Below are 24,415 nucleotides of genomic sequence, written 5' to 3'. Positions count from 1 at the left end.
CTAACGCTCGCATTTTCCTTTGTCGAAGCCCAGGGCACAGGCGGGACCGATAGGTGAGTTACCGGCTCTGTAACTCCGTTTTATCAGCATTGGGCGAGAGTATGCAAACTGATCTTTCTTGTGGCATTTGTCGGAATTTTCAATGGATTCGAGATTTAAAGGCCAAAATTGTCTCAGATGCGAGTGAACACCCAGCCAGCAAATTCTTGTCGTTTTGTTGTACCGAAACTTTTGTGCTTGAACGCCGTTTGTATCGTCTGTACCGTACCCAGTTTTTGTCTTTTTGTTTGCTGTTTTTTTTTTTTTTTTTTTTTCTTTTTTGGATTGACCCTGCTTTACTCGCAAGACGAGACATTCGCGTCAACGGTCAACTCTGGTCTGGTCTGGCTTGGTTAATGTTCAATCTCGACCCAAACGCCTCGTTAACCGCGTCTCGAGATCTCACGAATTCAATTTTTAGGTGGCCGTAAGCATCAGTGATGGTAGTACCTAGACAACATCGCAAAGTCTTTTTGTTCTGTTTTAATTCGTGTTCATCTTATTTCATCTATTTTTTTTTTTTAATTTTTATTTATTTTTTTTAAATTTTTTTTCTTTTGAAAGTGGAATTTGGTAAGCGTGTGACTGTTGTGGAATACTGACACGATGAGCGATATCGAGGGGGGAGGTGAAGATCAAAGCTACGCTGACTGCTCGGTCGACGGCGACGACAGCCCCCGCTATCCGAGCCCGTCGGCCGAATCCATGGATAGTTGTTCTCTCGACTCTAGCGACCAGGAAGAAACTGATCCCGCCGGCGAGCCCACGCCCGCAGCAAGGCCAGAATCACCGCCACCCGTTGCAATAAACCTAGTATCGGACGACGAGGAGCGCGGAGAAGACGATGGTGGAGACGAAGCCCCACAAGAGCCTCCCGTGGCCGCCCTCTCTCCCAAGAGGGCATCCCACGCGCCGCGTCTAACAGATCTCCCGCCCGCAAACCCTAAGCAAAGGTCCAGGAAGAAGACCGCATCTCAACAACCGCCACCCGTTGCAATAAGCGCAGTAGTATCCGACGACGACGGTGACGAGCAGCTTCAACCAGGTGGTGGCGCAGAGGAAGCACCACGACAGCCTCCCGTAGCCGCCCTTTCTCCGAAGAGGGCGGCCTATCACGTGCCGCGTCTCACAGATCTCCCGCCGAAGCTGAAAAGGTCCAGGGAGAAAACCGCACGTCACCACGGTCAACACGTGCTCGCGGCAACAAGGCCGCAACTAGCGCCGCCCGTCACCACCGGCATACCCCACGCCCACGACGACCAGCAGCACGGAGACGATCGTGTGGAGGAAACCTTACCACAGCCTCCGAAGAGGGTGGCGCATCACGTGCCGCCTCTTACAGACTTCCCACCACATCTGCAAAGGTTCCCGAAGGCGGCCACATCTCATCACGGTCAACCCATGCCCGCCGCACGGCTGGAAATACCGCCACCCGTCACAACGAGCACACCCGATCGTGAGGAGAAGCCAGGGCATGATCGTGCCGAGGAAACCCCACAGCAGGTTCCCGTAGCCCCCCTTCCTCCCAAGAGGTCGGCCTACGCGCTGCGCCTCACAGATCTCCCACCAGATCTGCAATGGTTCATGCAGGAGACCAAGTCTTTTTTCACAAGGCCTCATGCGCTGGAGAGGCACGGACAGATGCTCGCCGCGAGCACGTTCGACAAAGCCTTGGAACGCATCCTGTGTGAGTATGGCGGCTCCGCATTTTACATTATTTGCTAGTTGCATCGCTCGTGGCATTTTCGGTGATGGAGCACACAAAAAAAAACAAAAAAACAAAAAAACAAAAAAAACAAAAAAAAAAAAAGAAGAGAAAGAAAGGCAAACCAGATAAGCAAACAGAGGAATGGAACGCGCTCCAATTTTCTGGTCCTCTTTTCATGTTTCTCGGCCATCTATCCTCAGGTTAATAACGTTAGATCTGCCCCACAGGGGATTCCCTGTGGGGTGCCTCAAGGTTCTATTCTTGGTCCCTTATTTTTTATCCTGTATGTTAATGATTTGAACAATGCTTCCCTGCTTGATGCAATCTTGTTTGCTGATGATACAAACTTATTTATCTCCCATAATGACCCTGTTTACCTAATTAACACATTAAATAGAGAATTAAACAAATTGTCAACCTGGTTTGCAGCAAAGCGGCTCTCCTTGAATTTAGCCAAGACTAATTTTATGGTATTCAAGCCTTGGCAAAAGAAGCAATCCTTTGAATTTCAAGTTTTCATAAACGAGCAGCCTATTCTTCGTGTTTCTGAGACCATGTTTTTGGGTGTTTTATTAGATGACAATTTGACCTGGAAATCGCATATATCCTTAACAGCAAATAAATTATCCAAATCTATAGGTATTATTCATAAATCTAGGTTTTTTCTCTCTACTCACTCCCTTCGTACTTTATACAATTCTATGATCCTTCCATATTTGTATTATTGCAATTCAGCTTGGGCTGGTACCTATAAGTCAAACCTTCAAAGAATTGTAACCTTACAGAAACGTGCGTTAAGAATAGTAAGCAATTCTACATACATTGCCCATACTGGCCCTATTTTAAAGGAACTTAAACTCTTAAAATTTCATGATATCCATTCGTTTCAATTAGGTACTTTTATGTTTTCATTCGAGAACTCTACACTCCCTTCCAAATTCAATAACTTTTTTTTACTGAATAGTCAAATCCACAATTATAATACTAGGAATGCTCAGTCCTTCCGTTTGCCACTGTGCAGAACGAACACCAGGAAGTTTTCAATTTACTTTCAAGGTCCAAACTTTTATAATTCGTTAAATTCTGACATAACCAGTTCTCCCTCCTCCCCTTTTTTTAAAAGAAAGCTTAAGGAATTTCTTCTCTCTAAGTATTAGCTTCTGTAAGGCAGTAATTCTTAACTAACTTACTTAATATGCGTGTGCGTGTGTGTGTGTGTGTGTACGTGTGCGCGGTCAAAGTTAATTACCATAAGTCCATATTGTAATTCTAATATAAGATTAGTTATTTTAAGTGAGAAAGCCTGACTTGTTATAAGCCTCGTGGTTTCTTTCAGGTTTTCTCGCCATTTATTTTCTGTCATCAATTTTCTTCATTTTTTTTTTTTTTTTTCCATGTGTAAATGTCGTATATGGCAAATAAATATTGTATATTGTATATTGTATATTGTAGGTTATCTTGGATACGTTCAGCGAATCCGGCCCGGAGAGTCGCCTTCAGTCCAAGACTTCCATCGCGGGGATCTTATCGAAGGATACCTAGACTATCTGAAGGTGGGTATCGAGGTTGTTTTAGAACGTTGCACGTTGCAACGACAACGACAGATGATTGTAGATTATCATTTGACCTGCTAAAAGACATTTACGACACGTTGCCATCTCGTCTCTACATCAGGAGGAGAGGAACTTGAGTCCTGCGACCCTAAGCGTGCACGCGAGCAGTCTGCTGTACCCACTGAAGTATTGCTATCGGGGATTGGGGCCACAATTCGAAGGTATCCGCATTATCTCCCAGCTCAGAAGAACGGCCACTGTACTTCAGAAGCAGGGGGATCTGGAGAGGGCGACCGCAGTCGAAGATCTCAAAGCGCAAAGCAAGTGGCTGGATTGGTAAGTGTGCTAGTTAGTTAGTGTAAAACAAAACAGAAACAAAACAAAACGGAAACAAAACGGAAACAAAACGTGTCTGTCTTTTAAACATCTTGGATGATCAATCGGGAAAAGGTAAAAAATTTAAAAATAGTCAGAATCGTGTTTTGTGAACGCTTGTCCTCGAGGTCTACAGTTCCTGCCTGCCTGCCTGCCTGCCTGCCTGCCTGCCTGCCTGCCTGCCTGCCTGCCCTTTTGAGTAGACGACTGCATTCAGAGTTGAAATGCTTGAAAATAAATGCAAGAAGTACAGTTTCAATTTGTAGGAATGAATCGTTTCTAAAGATATTAAAGAACACTGGTCCCCGCTTTCTCTTAAGGGAACAAGTCCTCCTAGCTAGGGAAGCCCAGCGGTGCCGGTTTGAATTGGCCAAGGGCAGACAGCAACGCGCTCAGGAGGCCCGCGACCTGCTGCTTTTGTCACTGTACACCCACCTCCCGCCCAGCAGGGGCCTAGAAATCAGGACGATGGAGTTGGTCTTGGAAAGCCAACTGGAAGAACCGTTTCAGAAAGCGCACTATCGTGACAGAAACGTGGCCTTGATCAAGACAGATGGCGACGGCATCGTGCTACACCTCGGAAGGTTCAAAACCTGCAAGCAGAGCGGGCCTGAAACTATTCCCATACAGGTAATTCTTGTCACGACTGAACGACTGACACGAGCAGAGTACGGAAATTAACAAGAGTTCTGAGCACACTTTAATAACAGTCTCTCTCTCTCTCTCTCTCTCTCTCTCTCTCTCTCTCTCTCTCTCTCTCTCCGCAGGCAGACAGCCAACTCTGCAGGCTGTTCATACAGTTTGTATCAGAATTCAGAAAGGTGCTTAATCCGACGCTGTGCAGCAACTACCTGTTTCTGGTAAGTATAGGGTTCCCCGTCTTATAGCCAGCTAGCTAGCGCGGGCTAAAATTGCCGGGCTCGGCAAGGCAAAATTGTCCAACTCATGCCGTCGCCGGGTGAAGTAGCACTCGCTTGAAACTAGCTAACTGGTTAGGAATTTTTGGGCCGAAGAGGACTCTTTGAAAACACTGGCCGTGGGTCACAGTCACCACAGGCCCTGGTTGTTCAAAGCTGGGTTAAGGTAACCCAGGGTTAGTGTGAAATTTGATTTCAGGTCTGAAAACTTTAAGAGAAAATTCAGTTCAAATCTTTTTGCTTGCAATTTGATCATTGCATGTTCTAAAAAGAATAGTGAAGACTTTCCCCAAAAGACTTCTGAACAAAGAAATAAAGAAAGCTGGATTAAAATTTAACCCTGGGTTAGAGCTAATCGGCCTTTGAACAACTGGGCCCACTGCTGTGCAGCAGCAGATCATTTTGACTCTGACCTATTTCATTTCAGAATTCCAAGGGTGCACCGTACTCGAGCACGTCGTTCACAACACGTTTACAGAAAATGTTCGAACTCCTGACCGGAAGCAAGGTGGCGGTATGCGGACTAAGGTCATCTTTCGTGACCTGGGCATATTCCCAGAGGTAGGTCGACATGGCTATTGAACTGCAAGTCACGTCCTTCCTTCCTTCCTTCCTTCGTTCGTTCCCCGCGAATTTTGGAATCTGTTGCTTTAAAACGCCGGCATAGCCACATCGCTGATAACCGTTTGATACGTTTTTCTTTTTGTCGTTCTCCCTCTGTCTATCTGCAGCGGATGCGACGATCAGATGAAAGACAGCCTTGCTGCTTGTCTCCGGCACTCCCGAGAGCAGGCCCAGCACACTTACGACCGACGCACGGCAAACCAGAAGAAGACCCCGGCATTAGATCTGGCCAGGCGCAAGGCCGAAGAAGAGGAGCTTGTGGCCGGGCCCATGACCAGGTCTCTCCAGCTGCCAGAGATCTCGGAGCCGGAGATCGACGTGGGCGACTTTGTGGGACTCGTGGCCGAGGACAGCACCCTACAGAAGCCTTCGATTTTCCTGGGGCGTGTTCAAGCTTTCCTGCCGGAAGGCCAAGCCCTCCTTCTATGGTACAGGCACACCGGAGGTTCTAACTATGCCCCAGACTTGGACGGTGAGCAGTGGGTGGAGTCGAGAGAGTCGCTAGTCGCTGTGAAGGTGGCTGCTGCCAAAGGCAGTCCCTACGCCATGCGACTGCTGACCAGCGTGCGCGAGATACACAAGGCAGTCATGGGCGGGGAGCGGGGATCCTGACCTCAAAAAAAAAAAAAGGACAAAGCAAAAGGACAAAGAGGAGAAAAAAAAAAACAGAACGAGAACTCTAAGAAGATCCCTTTTCTTCGCTATTGTTGTTGGACTTTTGGAAGCCGCCAGAGAGATTTCTAGCTGTCAGATAAATAATAAAAAGTGTGTGAATTTGAATTTGTCTGGCTTTTGCTGTTCTGTTCGGTCCTGTCCTGTTTTCTCGCTTTCTTGTTTTCTTGTTTTCTTGTTTTGATTTTGTTTTTGTTTTTTTTTTTGCACCCGGAATTATTTCATTTGAAGCCGTCCGTCACAAAAGCAATACACCCGACAGGCAAAAACCGGCCACGAATGGTGATTTTTCCCCGATTCAAACTTGCCCACGCACGTCCGGGCCGATTCGGACTTGCCCGCACACGAATTAATTATTTGCCCACAGCTCGCGCGTCGAAACATGTGACGGTTCAAAGGGAACTTTGATAAATATGGATCAATGATATCGAAAGGAGGTAGACTAAATGATGAACAGTTAGAGCTAAATGTTAACGGAACAGCCATTAAATCATATAATTCTATTCTAAGTTATTGGGTGTAAATATTGATGATAATTTACATTTTTCTGATCGCGTGAGTAACATCTGTTAAAAAAAAAAAAAAAAAATTAAAAAAAAAAAGAAAAAAAAAGGAAGCAGTCAAAGGCTGGGTGTAACTAATAGATTAAGGAAGTTAATCCCAGCCAAGGCTAAATTACAACTTTTTAAGGCTGCTCTTCTGCCTTATTTAACTTACTGTGGTACTGTATGGAATTGTTGCAAAGCTAGTGATTCTAGAAAAGTAGAGAGGGTACAAGAACGTCAATCTTAAATATTTTAAATACTATCAAGATCATATTATTGTAATTATTATCATCTTATTATCTCATCATATGAAGGTTATCATCTTATTATACAGGGTGGGGTATTATAAACGTGGGGTCTACTATTTTCGGGGTAGGGTAGTTTTATATGGGAAGAGCTCTTTTATCATATTCCAATAAATTTTTAACGCATAGTTTTATATAGATCAGACGAGTTTAGTTTAGGTGTGCTTACCTAGTGGGAAACTGCTATCTTATTTGACACGTAAATAAAGCTTATGATGATTTTATTTATTATTATTTGATTGGCTAGTTGGCCGGCCATCTCGGCCTAGCGCCAAATGTCCCCCCCCTCCCCCCTCCCCCCCTCCCCAAGGCGCGCGCGCACGCGCATTAGGTGACTCGACTAGCTAGCCCTGCGAGCTAGACAGACATGTCTTTTCGTTTCGCCTCCACGAAATCGGAGGCAGTGGGAATGTGGCATCACACACCTTCCATCCCCGAGGTTTCGAAGTTGCGATGTTGCTGTGTTCAAGGTAACCCTGTGCAAAGAATGATTCGTTGGGCGAGGAGAGCACTTATTTCGAGACTCTCTAGTGGCTGTATACATTATCTGAATTGAGTTGACCTGAGAATTTACATTTCTTTCCATCAGATCTTGTCTTATGTCCACGCTAACTGCATGCGGAATGGTCACGGAAGGGTTACTCGGAGGGCAAACTGGAGCTGATGGCTTCACGTCTGCACCTGTTAAAGGAGAACGCAAAACTGTGACAGTGTCTAAAGCAGGCCCATCCTTGGGTCTTCACATAACAAATGATAGTTCGGGTTGTGCACTCATCGAAGGTATCGATCCAGGAAGCATTGCGCACGAAGCTCCCGGGATCTGCGTCGGAGATCGTATAGTAGCTATAAACGGCACGACTGTCGTCGGTACCGGGCACCGTGATGTAGCTGCTATGATAGCATGGGTTCCGGTCGGAGGGATAGTCGTCTTTGGGTTGATCGAGCCTGAGAGAGAGCAGCTCAGCTCCGGTAAGTCAGCTATCATCTATTATCTATTATGACAGAGTTACAATCTGCCATGCCATATATTCTAACTGCTGATAAGTCAAATGCTCTCACTGTAAGTGAATGGAACATTGACACGGCATCCAAAGGGACCTCTTTTGTCGTGAAAAAATACAAGATCGATCGTGGTAACAGTTCAGAAACAATAATTTGCGTTCTGGTTGCTGAATAAAGTCATGCCGATGGCACTCTGCTCTTTGTTCGAAGCCTTTGCAGACCATTTGACTTTCTCGCTGTAGTGAGAAGTAATGTGGCTCTCCGATCCTCTTTTCTTTTTTTTTTTTCCCCCCTCAGCCCAGACACTCACTGGTAGTTACTGAAGAGTAAGACACTGAGTCTCCAATCCAAGTGATTCTGCTATGGCCGTTGCCAGATGAAGAATTTGCAGATTTCCAGTTCCCAGTTGATTTTATATTTGACATTCGGGGTGCAGTGTCGGATGGTAGAAGTGGAAGGTTGAAATTGTTATCAGTTTTTTTGAAAACGCGTCACTTACTCCTTGACGAAAGTCCAAAGTGTTTTGTTTCACCGACACAGGTTGTCTGAATGTTGTCTGCATGAGCATGAAAATAATGCAAGTGCAATGAACCTTTTCTTTTGGGTTTGGCCACCTTGTTGAAATCTCTCGATTCTTTCTTTACGAGTGAGTATTGAGATTACTGGTTTGGCCAGCTTGTTTAAATTTTCTCAATTCTTTACAAGTGTAGATTGTAGAGGCTAGCTAGCTAGCTAGCTGCATGGGCTGCTAACTAGATGTAGAAATCTGGGAAGGTTCTTCCTTGGCCAATTCTGAGGCTTTAACCCTTTTTTGACTCCCAAGAGTGATTCACATGTAACTTCTCCCTGTAATTAATATCTAAACATTATCTGGCAGACAGGTCAGGAGAAAACTCAACCTTATCGAGTAGAAGTGGTGATCTTGATCTAACACCAAATTCTTGTCACTTATTTACAATTATGTGGCAGCCAATCAGATCTTGGGAGTCAAAGGCCGGTTAAAGCAAGAGATTTTAAGACTTTTTGTAAGAATGTCCTCAGAGTTTTGTGTGGGAACTAGTTGCTTGGGGTTGACACTTGATGTGTTGGGTTTTTTTTTTTTTTGCTTGCTTAGGGTTAGACAGTGCAATGCAACTTTTATATTTAACCCTTCAACTCCAACCAACACAGAAGTGAGTGACCGACACAGAGTTTCTCCTTACATCATCCACACAATATCGACCATCTAGGTGACGAGAAGAGAGAAAAATGTGGATTTTGTGGATAATTAGTGGATCTAATACTAAATTCTCCGGACTCACATGATAAGAATTGTATGGTTGGCAGTCAAAAGAATTACAAGTTTGATCTGGGAGTTAAAGGGTTAATTCATGGTTCGTTCATATCTGTTTGTTAAATAGATTCGTCCAATAATAAAAATGATGATGTATCGTGTACCTAAGTACCTCCTAGATATTGTACTGATGTCTGTATTTATTTTGCACACAACTTTTTTAAATTGGTGAGAAACAACTTTCATCTACCTACTGATTCATCGGATGATCTGCATCAGGGTTACTCTCTCTCTCTCTCACGGTGGGTGGCATCCAAAAAAAGAAAGAAAGAAAGACCCGAGAGGTCTCCGCTTGAGTGTTTTGCATGCCAAAAGAGTCAGTGTCTTGCTGTGCCATTTCATTTCATTTCACCCTCAAACTGCCAGAGGTGATCGACATGTGACTTCTCCCGGCCCGAGGACCAAGTCATGCACATTCCTCCAGTGAAGTACAAATCCAATCCTTGCCTGGGAAAGTGGCTATATATATATATATATATATATATATATATGTATATCAAGGTAACCACTTGTGCCTGATATGTCTGATGATTCTCACCACCTGTTTGCTGAATAATGTATGGATATTATAGGGAGTTATATAGTGTCAAACACTAACAGGAGTTCAAGGGTTAACCCTTTAGCTCCCATATCAAATTTGCACCTCTCCTCACTGTCAACCATACAATCCTTTTGATGGTAGCTACTTGGTAGAATTTAGTATGGCATCAACCAATGGTCCCCAAATTGAGATGATGTTCTGGATTCTCAGCACTCATCCTGTTGATGCTGTATTGATATCGTTAGGAGTACAAATTAGAACAGTTTTGCAATGATGATGCCCAAAACAACCCTCTACCTGTGGTAAGAGGGCAGGCTTTCCTTTCTTCATTTCCAGAATTACTGGCCAGGGGTTAAATGCATGAAATGCAATCTGAATAATAATAATAATAATAATAATAATAATAATAATAATGATGATATTACATGTTTCAAATCAAAAATGTCAATGCTAATTTTTGACCCCTGCTTTTCTTTCCTCTAGGCCAACCAAGGACCAAGTCCTGTACAGGCACCTGCACCTGCAAATCCACCCAGTGACTGAGGTATGAATAACAATCAATTGTTCCCAAAGTGCACCACTGAAAACAGACCATTGAAAGAAAAAACATCCTTCTACTACCTGCTGGTCTATGTCCCTCCTTGACCTCTGCACAAACAGTGCCCTGCCTTTCCCCTGGCAAGCCCCGCTGCTCGCTTTGCGACGCGCGCTAGCGCTGGTGGAGCCTGTGGCTCCGGCCTCAACAGTTTGCCCTCACCAACCGGCCAGCGGTCTAGGAACGACAGCCCCTCAAAGTTTCACCTCTGCAGCTACAACTTGTGAGCATTTCTTCCACTCTCCTGCACTGACCATTCCATCGCCTCTCTCTCTCTCTACCTCTTCTCTCCACTGCCTATTGGCATTGTTGGCAGAAATTTCATGTTTTTAGCAATCTCATTTAATAATAGTAGAAATGATAATACAATATCCAATATCCAATATCCAATATCCAATATCCAATATACAATATACAATGTGCAATATCAAGCAGACAAGTGATGAGATCAAAGAAAAATAGAAATGAAGGGAACTTAAGCTGATCCAATAGAAAATTCTCCAAGCCAACGTCACCAGAACTGTATGGCTGACAGTAAGGAGAATTACTATGGAGATCTTGGGAGGGAGTGAAAGGCTTCATTAAAAGGAGGCTGTAAATTGAATGTCAATGTGAATTTTCCTGCTTTCCTGCCTGTAGGGGAAACAAGGACCAAGTGAAGTACAAATTGAATCCTTCCCTGGGAAAAAAAAAGGTCAGTCAATTCATAAAATCAAATCCGTGAGAATAATGATTGATCACCCACTCCGAGATAATATTATTATTGTTATCTGTCAGCCATTTGAAATGACAGGGCTTGCACAGGAATGAAATTCCCTTCAAACCAGATTGCACCTGTACGTCCCTTACCACTTGAGTGTAACCCTTTAGCTCCCAGATCAAATTTGCACCTCTCCTCACTGTCAACCATACAATCCTTATGATGGTAGTTCCTTGGTAGAATTTAGTATGGCATCAACCAATGGTCCCCAAATTGAGATGATGTTCTGGATTCTCAGCACTCACCCTGTTCATATTGTATTTATATCGTTAGGAAAAATTCTCTCTCCAGGTCATTTGCGGTAGTGAAAGGGTTATTAAGAGCTGTCACATCGCCTCGCCTGCAGGTAAATATGGTCAATGACATTACTAGATTTCTGGATTATACCATCCATTTACCCGTCTACGTAACATTTCCCCCACTGAACACACAAGAGGCTGTCGTTCCCCTGACAGGCCATGATCACCATTGCGCTACGCGCGCAGGCCTTCTGGGCACCTGGGGCTACCACCTCAACAGTCTGCCGCAGGCCTGCGACCAGCGCTATGGAAATGACAGCCATCAGAAACTTTTAACTCCGTCCATCATTATCACATCAACCCTTGACATTAATTCATTCCTCCTTTGCAGCTGAATTTCATTCAGACACTTTGGATTGGTTATTATTGCTTCAAAAAGTGCAGGAATTCAGTGTGAAGCTAGCTCTGGCCTTAAGGAATTGTCATACTTTTTGCTGTGCAATTTCATGTTTCTATCAGTGTCAACAGATGAGCAAAATTCTCTCTTTTCTTCAGTTGCAGCAGCTGACATGCAAGGGCAGGAACTGTGCTGGTGTGATGTAGCTATCAAGTGCCACCATCAAGGTTGAATGTGTGCAGGCAGTGATGACTGGAGATTTTTTCCCCCTCTAAACAATACTGCCTAACCGAATGGAGTAGACAAGAAAAGTTTTGACACATTCATTGGTATTGTTGTTGAAAATAAAGACTGATGCCCAAATTTATATTCAAAGGAGTGTGTGGTTTTGTCCTTTGTCTTTGTGTAGGTAATTGGATGATCTCTAGCGATATTTGACCTAAATGCCTGCAGTGATATTTCGAAATTGTTATGCGTAGTCTCACCAGCTGTTAGGCCGGTGGCATTTGAGGCAATTTTGAAATATCACCAGTGGTATTCATGCCAAACATCAGGTACAAATTATGCTGTTATTCGTCTCTACCGCTACCCGGGTTTAGTTTGTAATTTTCACATGTAGGTATTTGGCTTAAATTAAGCTGAAACACCACTGCTCTAAGCCAATCAAATCGCAGAAATGTCTCATGTGCTAGTATACGGGCATTAAAACCGGACAGTGCAACCTCGATGTATGAAACCCTTTCACTCCCAAGATCTGATTAGTAATTGTCCTTACTATCTGCCAGACAACTCTTATGATGTGAGTTCAAAGAATTTGGTATTGGCTCAACTACTAATCCCATGATCGATGTTCTTCTCCATTCTCGTCACCTGCCTGCTTGATATTGTATTCATACAGTAAGGAGAAGTTCTGTCTTGGTCACTTGTGGGAGTGGAGGGTTCATATTTATTTCATTTCGCCAATTTGACAGGCACGTTTTCTGTGATTAGAATTTCCTCTAGGAGTATTTCATTGTCCGAAGCTTTTTGATTTTGGCTCCAATAATTTTTTTTTAAATTTTGGAGCGCGGGCTCAACTCTATGCATACACCCCAGTACCCCCTCGGTGTCGAAATGGAAACAGACAAAACACATGGCGAAGGTAGTGAGTAGATGTCAAGGACTTTCAGTCTAAGACTCGTAGAACCAACCTTCTGAGGCTTATTCTGCTCGGTAAACGGAGAGTATTTTCCCGACGATCGGTCCATTTTCTAAAGGGAGGTCGCAAGTGCCTGTCAAATATCCCAGGCATTTTTGCTTCGTTTTGTGTACTTTGGTAGAAACTCGTACGTCGAAGGAACGCGCTTTAAAAGTGTATGAATCCAGAGCTACACATATTTACAGTTGAGGGTGACAAACTGAACGGATGTACCCAGTCGTTTGGCGTACTGTTGGACCCTAACCCTAACCCTAACCCTAACCCTAAACCCTAACCCTCATTTCCACACGCGATGGTTGAATTTAGCCGGAAAAAGCACGGTGAGTGTTAGGGTTAGCTGAAAAAATTCCTAAGCAAGGGTGAATTTCTTTCTGGAACCATTAATAGTTGGAAGGAATTTGCTTAAATAACAACCCTTACCGCCTGTCTGGGGGTAAAACCTTGAACTTAGACTATAATGCACTGCTTTTCTTAACGAGGATCTATTTTCATTTCAATATGGAGGGCGAAATTTGGCAAAGTGCCCCAAAGAGAGATCTCGGACTGACAATTGGAAAAAGAGGTTGAATTTGTCTTTTCAGAGTTTTGTCGGCAGTCTAATTGTTGTTGAATTCCTTTCTCTGAACTGCAAACCTCTTTAGTGAAATGAAGGTGAAAACAAAAGACCATTTTATCGCAATTGGTTGACAGCTTGGTAAGGAAAGCTGCATTTATAGCGATCGTGGTGACTAGAGTTAAAGGAGACACTTTTGAATGTTCTCATCTTTGTGGGCACAGCGACCTGCTTCCCTTTTGTGGCGGTTATTAAAAATAACTTATTATAGCAGAGAACGAGTACACATTTTCTCAACCATCAACTCAATTTTATTTTAAATGTGTTGAATTCCAAAATGAACACGCTGGTCAAATTTCAAAATCGAGCTAAACTATCTGTCACCTTTGTCACAGAAAAAAATTAGTTTGCTCACAAAAACACGACCGCCTTAGCTTGAATATTATCATCAACAGCTTGTGAGGAACTTAAAAAAAAAAAATCTTGCAAACACAACACTTACGGAACACACTGGCCTGTGTTGAACTCTGAAATGAACATGCTGGTTGAATTTCAAAATCGAGTAAAACCATCTCACCACTGTCACAGAAAAGACCAATTTCCTCAGAAAAACACCACTGCCCTAGCTTGAATATTTATCCACAGTTTGCGACAGACTTTGACATTGATCATCTTGTTATAAAATTGACTGAAACCACCTCTCACGATTGTCGCAAAAAAAACATTCATTTCTTCAGAACACACTGGCCTGTGTTGAACTCTAAAATGAACATGCAACCTGGTTGAATTTCAAAATTGAGTAAAACCATTGTCACAGAAAAAACTAATGTCCTCATAGCTTGAATATCTATCCACAGTCTGTGAGAGACGTTGACATTGATCATCTCGAACTCCAAAATGAACATCCAAGTGAAAAGCTTACAGTCTGACTGAAAATTTGTTTTACAGTTAGGTACCTCCTATTGGAAGACAGTCCTGTCGATCTCTTCTTCTTCAGTGGGATCTTCTGGCTGGAGAAACCACAGCCACCTGTTGTTACTGTCTGGTATGCACCTTCGACGTATATACATGAGTGCTGCGATCTGGCTATGGTGGTCGCTGTGATGGCCAATGGCGCTGGCTATTTTAGACAAGTTGCACCATACGTCTCCCCAGCCTCTTTGTAAGAGAAGGTGTTGGAGACGTGGACGGAGCATGACCAGCATTCCAGCGTTGGCTATATATCGCAATCTGGTGGCACTACAACTCAGGATGTCCTCCAGGGCCTTGCAAAGCAGGATCCTCCTATCTTCAGGGATCTGTCCACCGTTCAAACATTGTGCGATCAGGGGTGCAAATTCCAACATGGCAGCCAGCCGTCCGTTTCTTTTCAAGCCCAGCGCAGTGATTGTGGGTTGGTCCAGCTTGTTTACGAGCATGCAAATGGAGCAGGTTGGATTCTGACATTTGGTTCTCACGTCGGCCATATCTCCCCCCCCTTCCTGGCACAGGCAGTACGGGCAGCTCTGATCCTCTTCATCCTGGGAGTCTCTCACGACCGGCTCTCCCAGGCAAGTGCAGTCGGCCCCAGTGGCTGTCCAGACGTCGCGGACTCTCTGCCTCGCTATTCTGGTACGTTCCTCTGTGTAGACCCTGAGAGCTGCAGATTGTCTAGCCTGCTGTAAGGCTTGCGTGTCTGAAGATCTGGCCTGCTGTTCTGCCTAGGGAGAGAAAAAAAAAGCAACAGGTGAGGTAGGTACCTCCACTAATAATAATAATAATAATAATAATAATAATAATAATAATGATAATAAAATTAATAATAATAATAATAAAGCATGCTTCGTGCAAGTAGTGAAAATTAAAAAATTTAAAATGGGGTGAAAATTTTTTAACTTACAATTGGTTCATTCTCAATTTCCCCCTGCCCCTCTAAAAGGTCAAAATTAAATGTAGGTTAAAAGTTTTTGACAAAGATTGAGTCTCAATTTCCTCTGTCTCTTGGCCCCAACTATTCAGCAAATGCCAATCTAATATTTTTGAAGTTAGCACCTATCAAATCATTTTGTCAGTCAATGTGCAGTTATTTATTTTTTAAATTTCAGTTCACCTGTGGTGGGTTGCAAGGTTGGTTTCCTTGCAGGAACTTTTGCAGTCTGTCCAAAGACTCTCTGTTGGGTATGCGTGTGGCTATGATTCCCGGCAGTGCTAGCAGACGCTGCCGGGGATCTGGTGGTACTTCCTGCTGCACTTCTTGGTCCCTCGGTCTTTGCTCAGCTACTGGCCCTTCTGTGGACACCTGGGATGCTCGGGTGCTGGCACGTCTGGGCGTCGCCTGCTTTCTTCGTCTGACCAAGCCGGAGCTGCCGCTGGGTCTTCGTGTGGGTGTCGCTTCTGCAGCTGTGACTCGCAGTGCCTGTTATAAAAGGGTGAGATATATCTAGTTGGTCATCTAAAACAAGGCCCTGCATGATGAAGAGGATCTTTAAATGCGTGTATTATGGTCATCTGGAGTAATGGGTTCTAAGCTCGTCTACTGACTGACTGACTCGCTCTTAATCACAGGAGAGACCCTACCTGAGTCGTTGTCTGCACAGACACGTAACACTGCAGCAGATTTTCTATGTGCCTTGTCACGGTTTCAGTGTGCTCTGGGGTTCCTCGGGCGGGAAGTGGATCCAGCTCCTCTTCAGCATCCCACCCGACGGAGAGTTCTGACTCATCCGAACTGCTGTCCTCCCCATGGTCTGGAGCAGAGGCTATCACCAGATCCCAGTGGGAAGAGCTGGCCAGTCTGAGCCCCTTTGTCTGTTCGGCTTCCAGGGGCGTCATGGTCAGGAAGTCCACTCCAAATCGAAGCATCATTTCCACCAGACGTGCAGGCTTGTCTTTCTTGCCCGCATATCTGATTGCTGTCATTCGCGCGAGCATCAGTTCTGTCACGGTGAGTCCCAGACCTCGTATCATTTCTTTTGACATGAAAGCAGCCACGTCACCTGCAAGAGAGTCGATGTCAATTGCATGTCCTGAGCACTAGCCCTTCACAAGAACAAATCACTTTGTACCAAAGGTAATCAGAGGAACTGCATTGAGAACACAAGATGTAATAAGTGAGTCTTCCAAAACTGTCCCAAGCTTGAATTTTCTTTGGTGCTAGCAGAGTTATCATTTTTACCTCACAATGGAATACTACTACTACTGTTTTTGTTTGTTTGTTGGTTTTTTTTTTTTTAAAGAAAAAAAAATTGTTAAGAAATGTTTTCAAGTTACCTGGAGACACGCTTCGAATTCCCTGGTTCGAAATGCGTGCTGCCACCGTGATATTGCCGGGCAAGATTCCTCTGTGTGTGTCCGTGATGAGACGACGAGGGAAACCATGTGTAAACTGGGCAGAGACATCGCTCCAGTGGGGGGCATTCAAGATCATGACGTTCCCAAAGAGGTCAAGGCGTACCAAATTCAAGTTGCGGTCGAATGCCTCGTTGCCACATCTCAGACTCCCATCCAAGGCCTGTCCCGTGGTTAGAAACATATCCTCCTTGGACAGTTCATTTCTTCTTTCTTGTGAGTGGTCTGACTCCTGCCGCTGTGTGCTGCACCATTCCTCTCTACTCTGTACATAGCGTGAACAATAATCTCTACATGTCTGCAGGTCTTCAAATACCACTTCTCCAGCTTGGTCCTCAGCAAAAAGCCCTGCGGGCAAACGCAAGCTGTCATACAGGAACAGATTGAAGTTGAACCGCATTCTATCTTCCAACGATACCGCCAGGCCAGACGGGAAATACGGTGCAACAAGGACTGGTGCCACATTCCTGCTTGTGGATGGCTGGTTGTCTAAGGCCACATGCAGCATTGGTGAGTCCCGGGGTTGTGTTTCATCATCAATGAACGAGCTTGAAGGGCTAGGAAAAAAAGGGAAAAACAAAGCATGAAAAAAATTGAAAAAACATGAATTGCCTTGCTCAAGAGCTACTTCTGTTTCCTTTTTTGAACGTGGGTGAATCCTTGTTTACATTTTTTGCCTCGTCATCATCATCATCTCGCGAAGAAATAAGATGAAATTTTTGAATATGGAAAGAGCATATGAACCATTTCAGTTATCTCTGACAATCTGAGCCCCATCGATAGATAACAAACAGTTTCCCAGGAATTCTCTTTTCAAAACCCCAAAATTTACAGGGAATGCATGAGCTCGTTGATGTTTTGCCTGCAAGCGATTTTGCAGTTTTTTTTTTTACTTGTGGCCAATTTCTTTGTGACTGATTGCAAGGAGTCGAAACCTAAACAAACTGCATAATTCAACCAGCTCTTTTCATTTTTGAACATGACTGGTATACACAGCTACATCTCCTACGGGTTCACCGGCATGCTAATGGGCAAAAATGTAAACAGGGACGTCACGATCGATCGACCATTCTAACCAATTTGTACTCTTTGGTATACAATCTCAAGTTCTCCAGTCGAGTACTACAAAAGTTGTAGAGTATTTTATTTTGCCCTGTTCCTTGCACAGCAGTTCTCACTTTTATGTGCTCCGTTCATCAGATAGAGTGGACAAACCCAAGGCACATGTCAAGTGCAATCTGTTTCCTGGGTAAGTTTGAGCAATTTGGTTGGAATTTTGCAGTAGCCTGATGGCTAATCTGATGTAACACCACCGAAACTATCTTTGGCCGAGTTGAAATTTAATTCGACAATATTGAGCACATGCCTTTTTGAGAACTACTGGGGCATGGATTATAATTATATTAACAAGGCTACAATAATAATAGTAATAATAATAATAATAGTAATAATCAAAGTAGTAGTAATAATGATAATAGCATTAAGAAGAATAACAATAATTCTGATGATGATCTTCAACCAGAGCAGTAGATGCCCTTCAAAATCTGCAGCCAACTAATACCCCATTCACACCAGCAAAACATGTTTTGTTAAACTGGTTTTCATTGAATGAAAATTATAAACAGAGAACTGAAAAACTTGATTTTCCATTGGATTCAAGTACTAGCTAACTTGTATTTCCAATGTGCTACATTCAAGTCAAAAATATTCGGTTAAATAGTTTCTATGAAGAAAAAAAAAATTAAACTGTGTTTAACAAAACAACTTTTAAACATGTTTAAGCTTTGGTGTGAATGGGGCATAATTTGGTTTCGGTGTTCAAGAAATATTGTGGCAAGATATTGAAAAATACCAGTAACTGGGGAGAAAACACTTATGTACTATTATCCTGGTCAACTCCCAGGGAAAGGGGCACGCCTTCCATGATTCGAGCATATAAAAGGGCATGGTTGATCGTGTTTTCTTCTGAATTTTGGAAACCTTTGCCAGAAATAAAGGAATAGACCAACAGACATTCTCTGTCCCAATAAGTGACTCTGGGGGAGTAGATAGAATCTAATATGTGCCCACTAAGTCAAATTTAATATCATACCTTTCCTCGCTTGGATCTTCCTCGTCTTGAACGGGAACGGGAACGGGAACGGGAACGGGATCAAGACGGGAACTGCAATGCGAAAGAGAGTCGTCGCTAAGTACACCAAGTAAAAATCAAGCGTGTATAGTACCATGCCGACAATGTATAGTACAAACGCATAGTACAAAACAACAAAGACAAAAACTCAGAAAGAAGAGGCAGAGACGACCGCAAATAAAACAGCTTCCAAATGAATACAATGAATGCAATGATTGCCTACTGGTCATTTCACTGGGTGCGGTTCACCTCGGGGAACAATGACAAAAAAAACAAAAACAAAAACCAACAAAAAAGTAAACAGAACAGAGCACCATGTGTATTTTAGCGCGTTACCGACCTGCGACTTTCCGCAGCTTGTGTTTCTATAAACTCCCAACCCCTTGCTCTTTTGGAACGTTTCCTTCTGGGCGGCATGTTGAACGACCTTAACTGTGTGAGTTCATATGGGGAATGAGCTGAGAATCTCATCTGGGACGTGTTTAAAGACAGGACCAGCAAGAGGAGGGCGTGCTTAAGGTTCGTGAGTGTTATTTTCGACGAGGTCACGCAGATATTTAGGATCAAAGTTTAGGACCCTCGAGCGAATTCCAGCAAGCTAAAACAGAAAAGAGAGAAGCTACGAACACTCGAGGACGATTATTTGATGAGAGATTGAAAATCGACGATGTATTAGGTCAGGTGTCGTGACTTATTCACTTCAACAAACGACGCGCTCGCCATTCCTCGCCTTTCGTGCCTACATGACAACATGGCTGCAAGTTTCCAAAAATGGCACCGGAAGTGGAGGTCTCTATTGTGTTCGCGCAGGTTCTGCGCGTACACAATAAATGATTGATAGCCCTGGCCACTTCCTGCCTTCCCAGGTACGTGACTTCTTACACACGACGTGACTCGAACTGAAAGCAATGCGTGGGAACTAGCGCGTCTCTCCCCTTGTACTTTGGTCAACGTGGGACGGCAAGGAATTAATTCAATGAAAATTTCACCCCGTCGACTTCCAAAGAGAATGAATTTTGCGTCCGATGGACGGAAAGTTCTTCAAATATATTGCGCGTAGAGCTGATCACTACTATACGTTTTTATTTCCCGAAAGCATTTTTATCGTTAAAAGGAACACACACACACACACGAAAAAAAAAAAAAAGACTTTAAATTTGGACAAAACCAAATGCATGCTTATCGGTAGTAATAGGAAACGCGTAAATATAGTTTATCATTATTATTTATTATTATTTGATTGGCTAGTTGGCCGGCCATATCGGCCTAGCGCCAAATGTCCCCCCCTCCCCAAGGCGCGCGCGCACGCGCATTAGGTGACTCGACTAGCTAGCCCTGCGAGCTAGACAGACATGTCTTTTCGTTTCGCCTCCACGAAATCGGAGGCAGTGGGAATATGGCATCACACACCTTCCATCCCCGAGGTTTCGAAGTTGCGATGTTGCTGTGTTCAAGGTAACCCTGTGCAAAGAATGATTCGTTAGGCGAGGAGAGCACTTATTTGGAGACTCTCTAGTGGCTGTATATATTATCTGAATTGAGTTCACTCCCACAACTTAACGAAGGCTTTTCGACTGCGGGCGAGTCGATTTCAACCTTCTTCTCTTTGCGCAATATTCGTTCGTTCGTTCGTTCGTTTGGAAGATTTCGCACCTCGTCTGCGAAGCCGCTTCGATTTCGACTCGATTCGTGGCGCACACGTGGACGAACGCGCGAGTGCAAAAAAACCAGCAGCCGATCGACTCTGAGAACGAAGCAACTCGCAAGAGAATCGAAAGCCTTTTCCGTCCGTAGATTTTTCTCTCTGTTCGCAAATACAGGGCTTTCAGCCGCAGGGGACGAGCGTCCTCCTGACTCGAGCGACGAGCGAGTGTTTGTCTGTTTGTCTGTCTCTTTGTTTGTTTTGCCTGTTTGTACACGTCCAAGTTGGCAGTTAAAAACATAGTCTATTTTCCAAGGTTTCCAAGGAAGGTTTCTTAGCATTTAAGTACTAGTTGTGGTATTGACTATTTGACTTTCCCTAAATGTTTTTTGTTGGTGGAGCCAACAGAAAAAGTTTGTGAGGCCATGCTTTAAAAAAATGACAGGAAGGCCTTAAGAGCCTACTTAGATCTTTATGAAGATGGAGGGTTATTTTATTGGCAGTGACATGTAAAGATAGTTTGCCAGGGCCACTTACTAGGAGTAGATTTATAAGTTAAAAATACTACATTTGAGCTCCATTTTTACGCAGACATTATTCAGGTATGATGGAAATTTAAAAGCACGTTCTTGTCTCATTCATAAGCAATGCTATATACTTCACAGCTGTCAAATTTATTAAATTTTGTGTTCAGAATTACTTTTGGCCTGGATATTTTTAACATGATGTAACATTTAACATTGCATAACATTGTTTTTAACAAACAGTAAAATTTTTTGGTTTTGATCTGAGCAATTAAAAACATTGTGTTGTTTCCAAGGTTTCCAAGGAAGGTTTCTTCACTTCATGCCTGGGTCCTTATGTATATTATTCTGTTTTACAGAAAATAACAGTCAACTGGAGCAGGCAGACTCCAATCAGCCAAGAGGGGCCAGAAAAGAATTGTGCTTAGACATAGCAGTTACCTCCAGCTGGAAAATACAAGTAAGTACTGCCAAAGAATACTTAGTCAGTATATGGGAAGAATAGTATGCAACTGAATGATGCAAGTTTCAGCCAGTTGAGGGTTCTTACATTTTTTTATGGTGGTGCTCATGGTGTCTCAGTCAATTGCTAACTTAGTATTTAAGTACTAGTTGTGGTATTGATTATTTGACTTTCCCTAAATGCTTTTTTATTGGTGGAGCCAACGGAAAAAGTTTGTGAGGCCATGCTTTAAAAAAATGACAGGAAGGCCTTAAGAGCCTACTTAGATCTTTATGAAGATGGAGGGTTATTTTATTGGCAGTGACATGTAAAGATAGTTTGCCAGGGCCACTTACTAGGAGTAGATTTATAAGTTAAAAATACTACATTTGAGCTCAATTTTTACGCAGACATTATTCAGGTATGATGGAAATTTAAAAGCACGTTCTTGTCTCATTCATAAGCAATGCTATATACTTCACAGCTGTCAAATTTATTAAATTTTGTGTTCAGAATTACTTTTGGCCTTGATATTTTTAACATTATGTAACATTTAACATTGCATGACATTGTTTTTAACAAACAGTAAAATTTTTTGGTTTTGATCTGAGCCATTAAAAACATTGTGTTGTTTCCAAGGTTTCCAAGGAAGGTTTCTTCACTTCATGCCTGGGTCCTTATGTATATTATTCTGTTTTACAGAAAATAACAGTCAACTGGAGCAGGCAAACTCCAATCAGCCAAGAGGGGCCAGAAAAGAATTGTGCTTAGACATAGCAGTTACCTCCAGCTGGAAAATACAAGTAAGTACTGCCAAAGAATACTTAGTCAGTATATGGGAAGAATAGTATGCAACTGAATGATGCAAGTTTCAGCCAGTTGAGGGTTCTTACATTTTTTTATGGTGGTGCTAATGGTGTCTCAGTCAATTGCTAACTTAGTATTTAAGTACTAGTTGTGGTATTGATTATTTGACTTTCCCTAAATGCTTTTTTATTGGTGGAGCCAACGGAAAAAGTTTGTGAGGCCATGCTTTAAAAAAATGACAGGAAGGCCTTAAGAGCCTACTTAGATCTTTATGAAGATGGAGGGTTATTTTATTGGCAGTGACATGTAAAGATAGTTTGCCAGGGCCACTTACTAGGAGTAGATTTATAAGTTAAAAATACTACATTTGAGCTCAATTTTTACGCAGACATTATTCAGGTATGATGGAAATTTAAAAGCACGTTCTTGTCTCATTCATAAGCAATGCTATATACTTCACAGCTGTCAAATTTATTAAATTTTGTGTTCAGAATTACTTTTGGCCTTGATGTTTTTAACATTATGTAACATTTAACATTGCATAACATTGTTTTTAACAAACAGTAAACTTTTTTGGTTTTGATCTGAGCAATTAAAAACATTGTGTTGTTTCCAAGGTTTCCAAGGAAGGTTTCTTCACTTCATGCCTGGGTCCTCATGTATATTATTCTGTTTTACAGAAAATAACAGTCAACTGGAGCAGGCAAACTCCAATCAGCCAAGAGGGGCCAGAAAAGAATTGTGCTTAGACATAGCAGTTACCTCCAGCTGGAAAATACAAGTAAGTACTGCCAAAGAATACTTAGTCAGTATATGGGAAGAATAGTATGCAACTGAATGATGCAAGTTTCAGCCAGTTGAGGGTTCTTACATTTTTTTATGGTGGTGCTAATGGTGTCTCAGTCAATTGCTAACTTAGTATTTAAGTACTAGTTGTGGTATTGATTATTTGACTTTCCCTAAATGTTTTTTATTGGTGGAGCCAACGGAAAAAGTTTGTGAGGCCATGCTTTGAAAAAATGACAGGAAGGCCTTAAGAGCCTACTTAGATCTTTATGAAGATGGAGGGTTATTTTATTGGCAGTGACATGTAAAGATAGTTTGCCAGGGCCACTTACTAGGAGTAGATTTATAAGTTAAAAATACTACATTTGAGCTCCATTTTTACGCAGACATTATTCAGGTATGATGGAAATTTAAAAGCACGTTCTTGTCTCATTCATAAGCAATGCTATATACTTCACAGCTGTCAAATTTATTAAATTTTGTGTTCAGAATTACTTTTGGCCTTGATGTTTTTAACATTATGTAACATTTAACATTGCATAACATTGTTTTTAACAAACAGTAAAATTTTTTGGTTTTGATCTGAGCAATTAAAAACATTGTGTTGTTTCCAAGGTTTCCAAGGAAGGTTTCTTCACTTCATGCCTGGGTCCTTATGTATATTATTCTGTTTTACAGAAAATAACAGTCAACTGGAGCAGGCAAACTCCAATCAGCCAAGAGGGGCCAGAAAAGAATTGTGCCTAGACATAGCAGTTACCTCCAGCTGGAAAATACAAGTAAGTACTGCCAAAGAATACTTAGTCAGTATATGGGAAGAATAGTATGCAACTGAATGATGCAAGTTTCAGCCAGTTGAGGGTTCTTACATTTTTTTATGGTGGTGCTAATGGTGTCTCAGTCAATTGCTAACTTAGTATTTAAGTACTAGTTGTGGTATTGATTATTTGACTTTCCCTAAATGTTTTTTATTGGTGGAGCCAACGGAAAAAGTTTGTGAGGCCATGCTTTAAAAAAATGACAGGAACCCTTGACATTAATTCATTCCTCCTTTGCAGCTGAATTTCATTCAGACACTTTGGATTGGTTATTATTGCTTCAAAAAGTGCAGGAGTTCAGTGTGAAGCTAGCTGGGGCTTTAAGGAATTTTCATACTTTTTGCTGTGCAATTTCATGTTTCTATCAGTGTCAACAGATGAGCAAAATTCTCTCTTTTCTTCAGTTGCAGCAGCTGACATGCAAGGGCAGGAACTGTGCTGGTGTGATGTAGCTATCAAGTGCCACCATCAAGGTTGAATGTGTGCAGGCAGTGATGACTGGAGATTTTTTCCCCCTCTAAACAATACTGCCTAACCGAATGGAGTAGACAAGAAAAGTTTTGACACATTCATTGGTATTGT

The 24,415-nt window shown here is 42.7% G+C and overlaps 3 protein-coding genes and 1 long non-coding RNA gene across 5 annotated transcripts; 3 read left to right on the top strand and 1 right to left on the bottom strand.

The window, feature by feature from the left end:
- The first annotated feature begins 3,138 nt into the window (after positions 1 to 3,138).
- On the top strand, positions 3,139 to 5,996 carry LOC149035902 (uncharacterized). Its single transcript, XM_089191667.1, has 6 exons — positions 3,139 to 3,300; positions 3,422 to 3,636; positions 3,996 to 4,305; positions 4,443 to 4,535; positions 5,020 to 5,153; positions 5,324 to 5,996. The coding sequence occupies exons 1-6, from the start codon at positions 3,142 to 3,144 to the stop codon at positions 5,826 to 5,828; spliced, it is 1,416 nt and encodes a 471-aa protein (XP_089047793.1). The 5' UTR covers positions 3,139 to 3,141; the 3' UTR covers positions 5,829 to 5,996.
- A 1,068-nt stretch (positions 5,997 to 7,064) lies between these two features.
- LOC149035901 (PDZ domain-containing protein GIPC3-like) lies at positions 7,065 to 10,159 on the top strand. Its single transcript, XM_089191668.1, has 3 exons — positions 7,065 to 7,208; positions 7,328 to 7,707; positions 10,098 to 10,159. Exons 1-3 carry the CDS (start codon positions 7,192 to 7,194, stop codon positions 10,151 to 10,153), a joined length of 453 nt encoding a protein of 150 aa, XP_089047794.1. The 5' UTR covers positions 7,065 to 7,191; the 3' UTR covers positions 10,154 to 10,159.
- A 3,485-nt stretch (positions 10,160 to 13,644) lies between these two features.
- LOC149035899 (uncharacterized) lies at positions 13,645 to 20,128 on the bottom strand. Of its 2 annotated transcripts, XM_089191665.1 has the most exons (6): positions 19,155 to 20,128; positions 18,776 to 18,847; positions 16,606 to 17,240; positions 15,913 to 16,331; positions 15,446 to 15,751; positions 13,645 to 15,056 (listed from the first exon to the last, which is right to left on the bottom strand). In XM_089191665.1, exons 1-6 carry the CDS (start codon positions 19,283 to 19,285, stop codon positions 14,316 to 14,318), a joined length of 2,304 nt encoding a protein of 767 aa, XP_089047791.1. In that variant the 5' UTR covers positions 19,286 to 20,128; the 3' UTR covers positions 13,645 to 14,315. The 2 variants fall into 2 exon arrangements, with proteins under 2 accessions (XP_089047791.1, XP_089047792.1); XM_089191666.1 differs by lacking the exons at positions 18,776 to 18,847; positions 19,155 to 20,128 and adding an exon at positions 17,740 to 17,872 and having other exon boundaries at positions 16,606 to 17,688.
- Positions 15,624 to 18,127, top strand: LOC149035900 (uncharacterized). Its single transcript, XR_016182306.1, has 2 exons — positions 15,624 to 15,764; positions 15,901 to 18,127. It is a non-coding gene; the product is annotated as an uncharacterized LOC149035900 (long non-coding RNA).
- Positions 20,129 to 24,415: the final 4,287 nt, after the last annotated feature.

The sequence above is a fragment of the Pocillopora damicornis genome, chromosome 13 (assembly GCF_964200805.1).
Source record: "Pocillopora damicornis chromosome 13, jaPocDami1.2, whole genome shotgun sequence".
Taxonomy (NCBI): Eukaryota; Metazoa; Cnidaria; class Anthozoa; order Scleractinia; family Pocilloporidae; genus Pocillopora; species Pocillopora damicornis.
The sequence above is the reverse complement of the archived record's forward strand: the minus strand, read 5'-3'. Positions and strand labels throughout refer to the sequence as shown.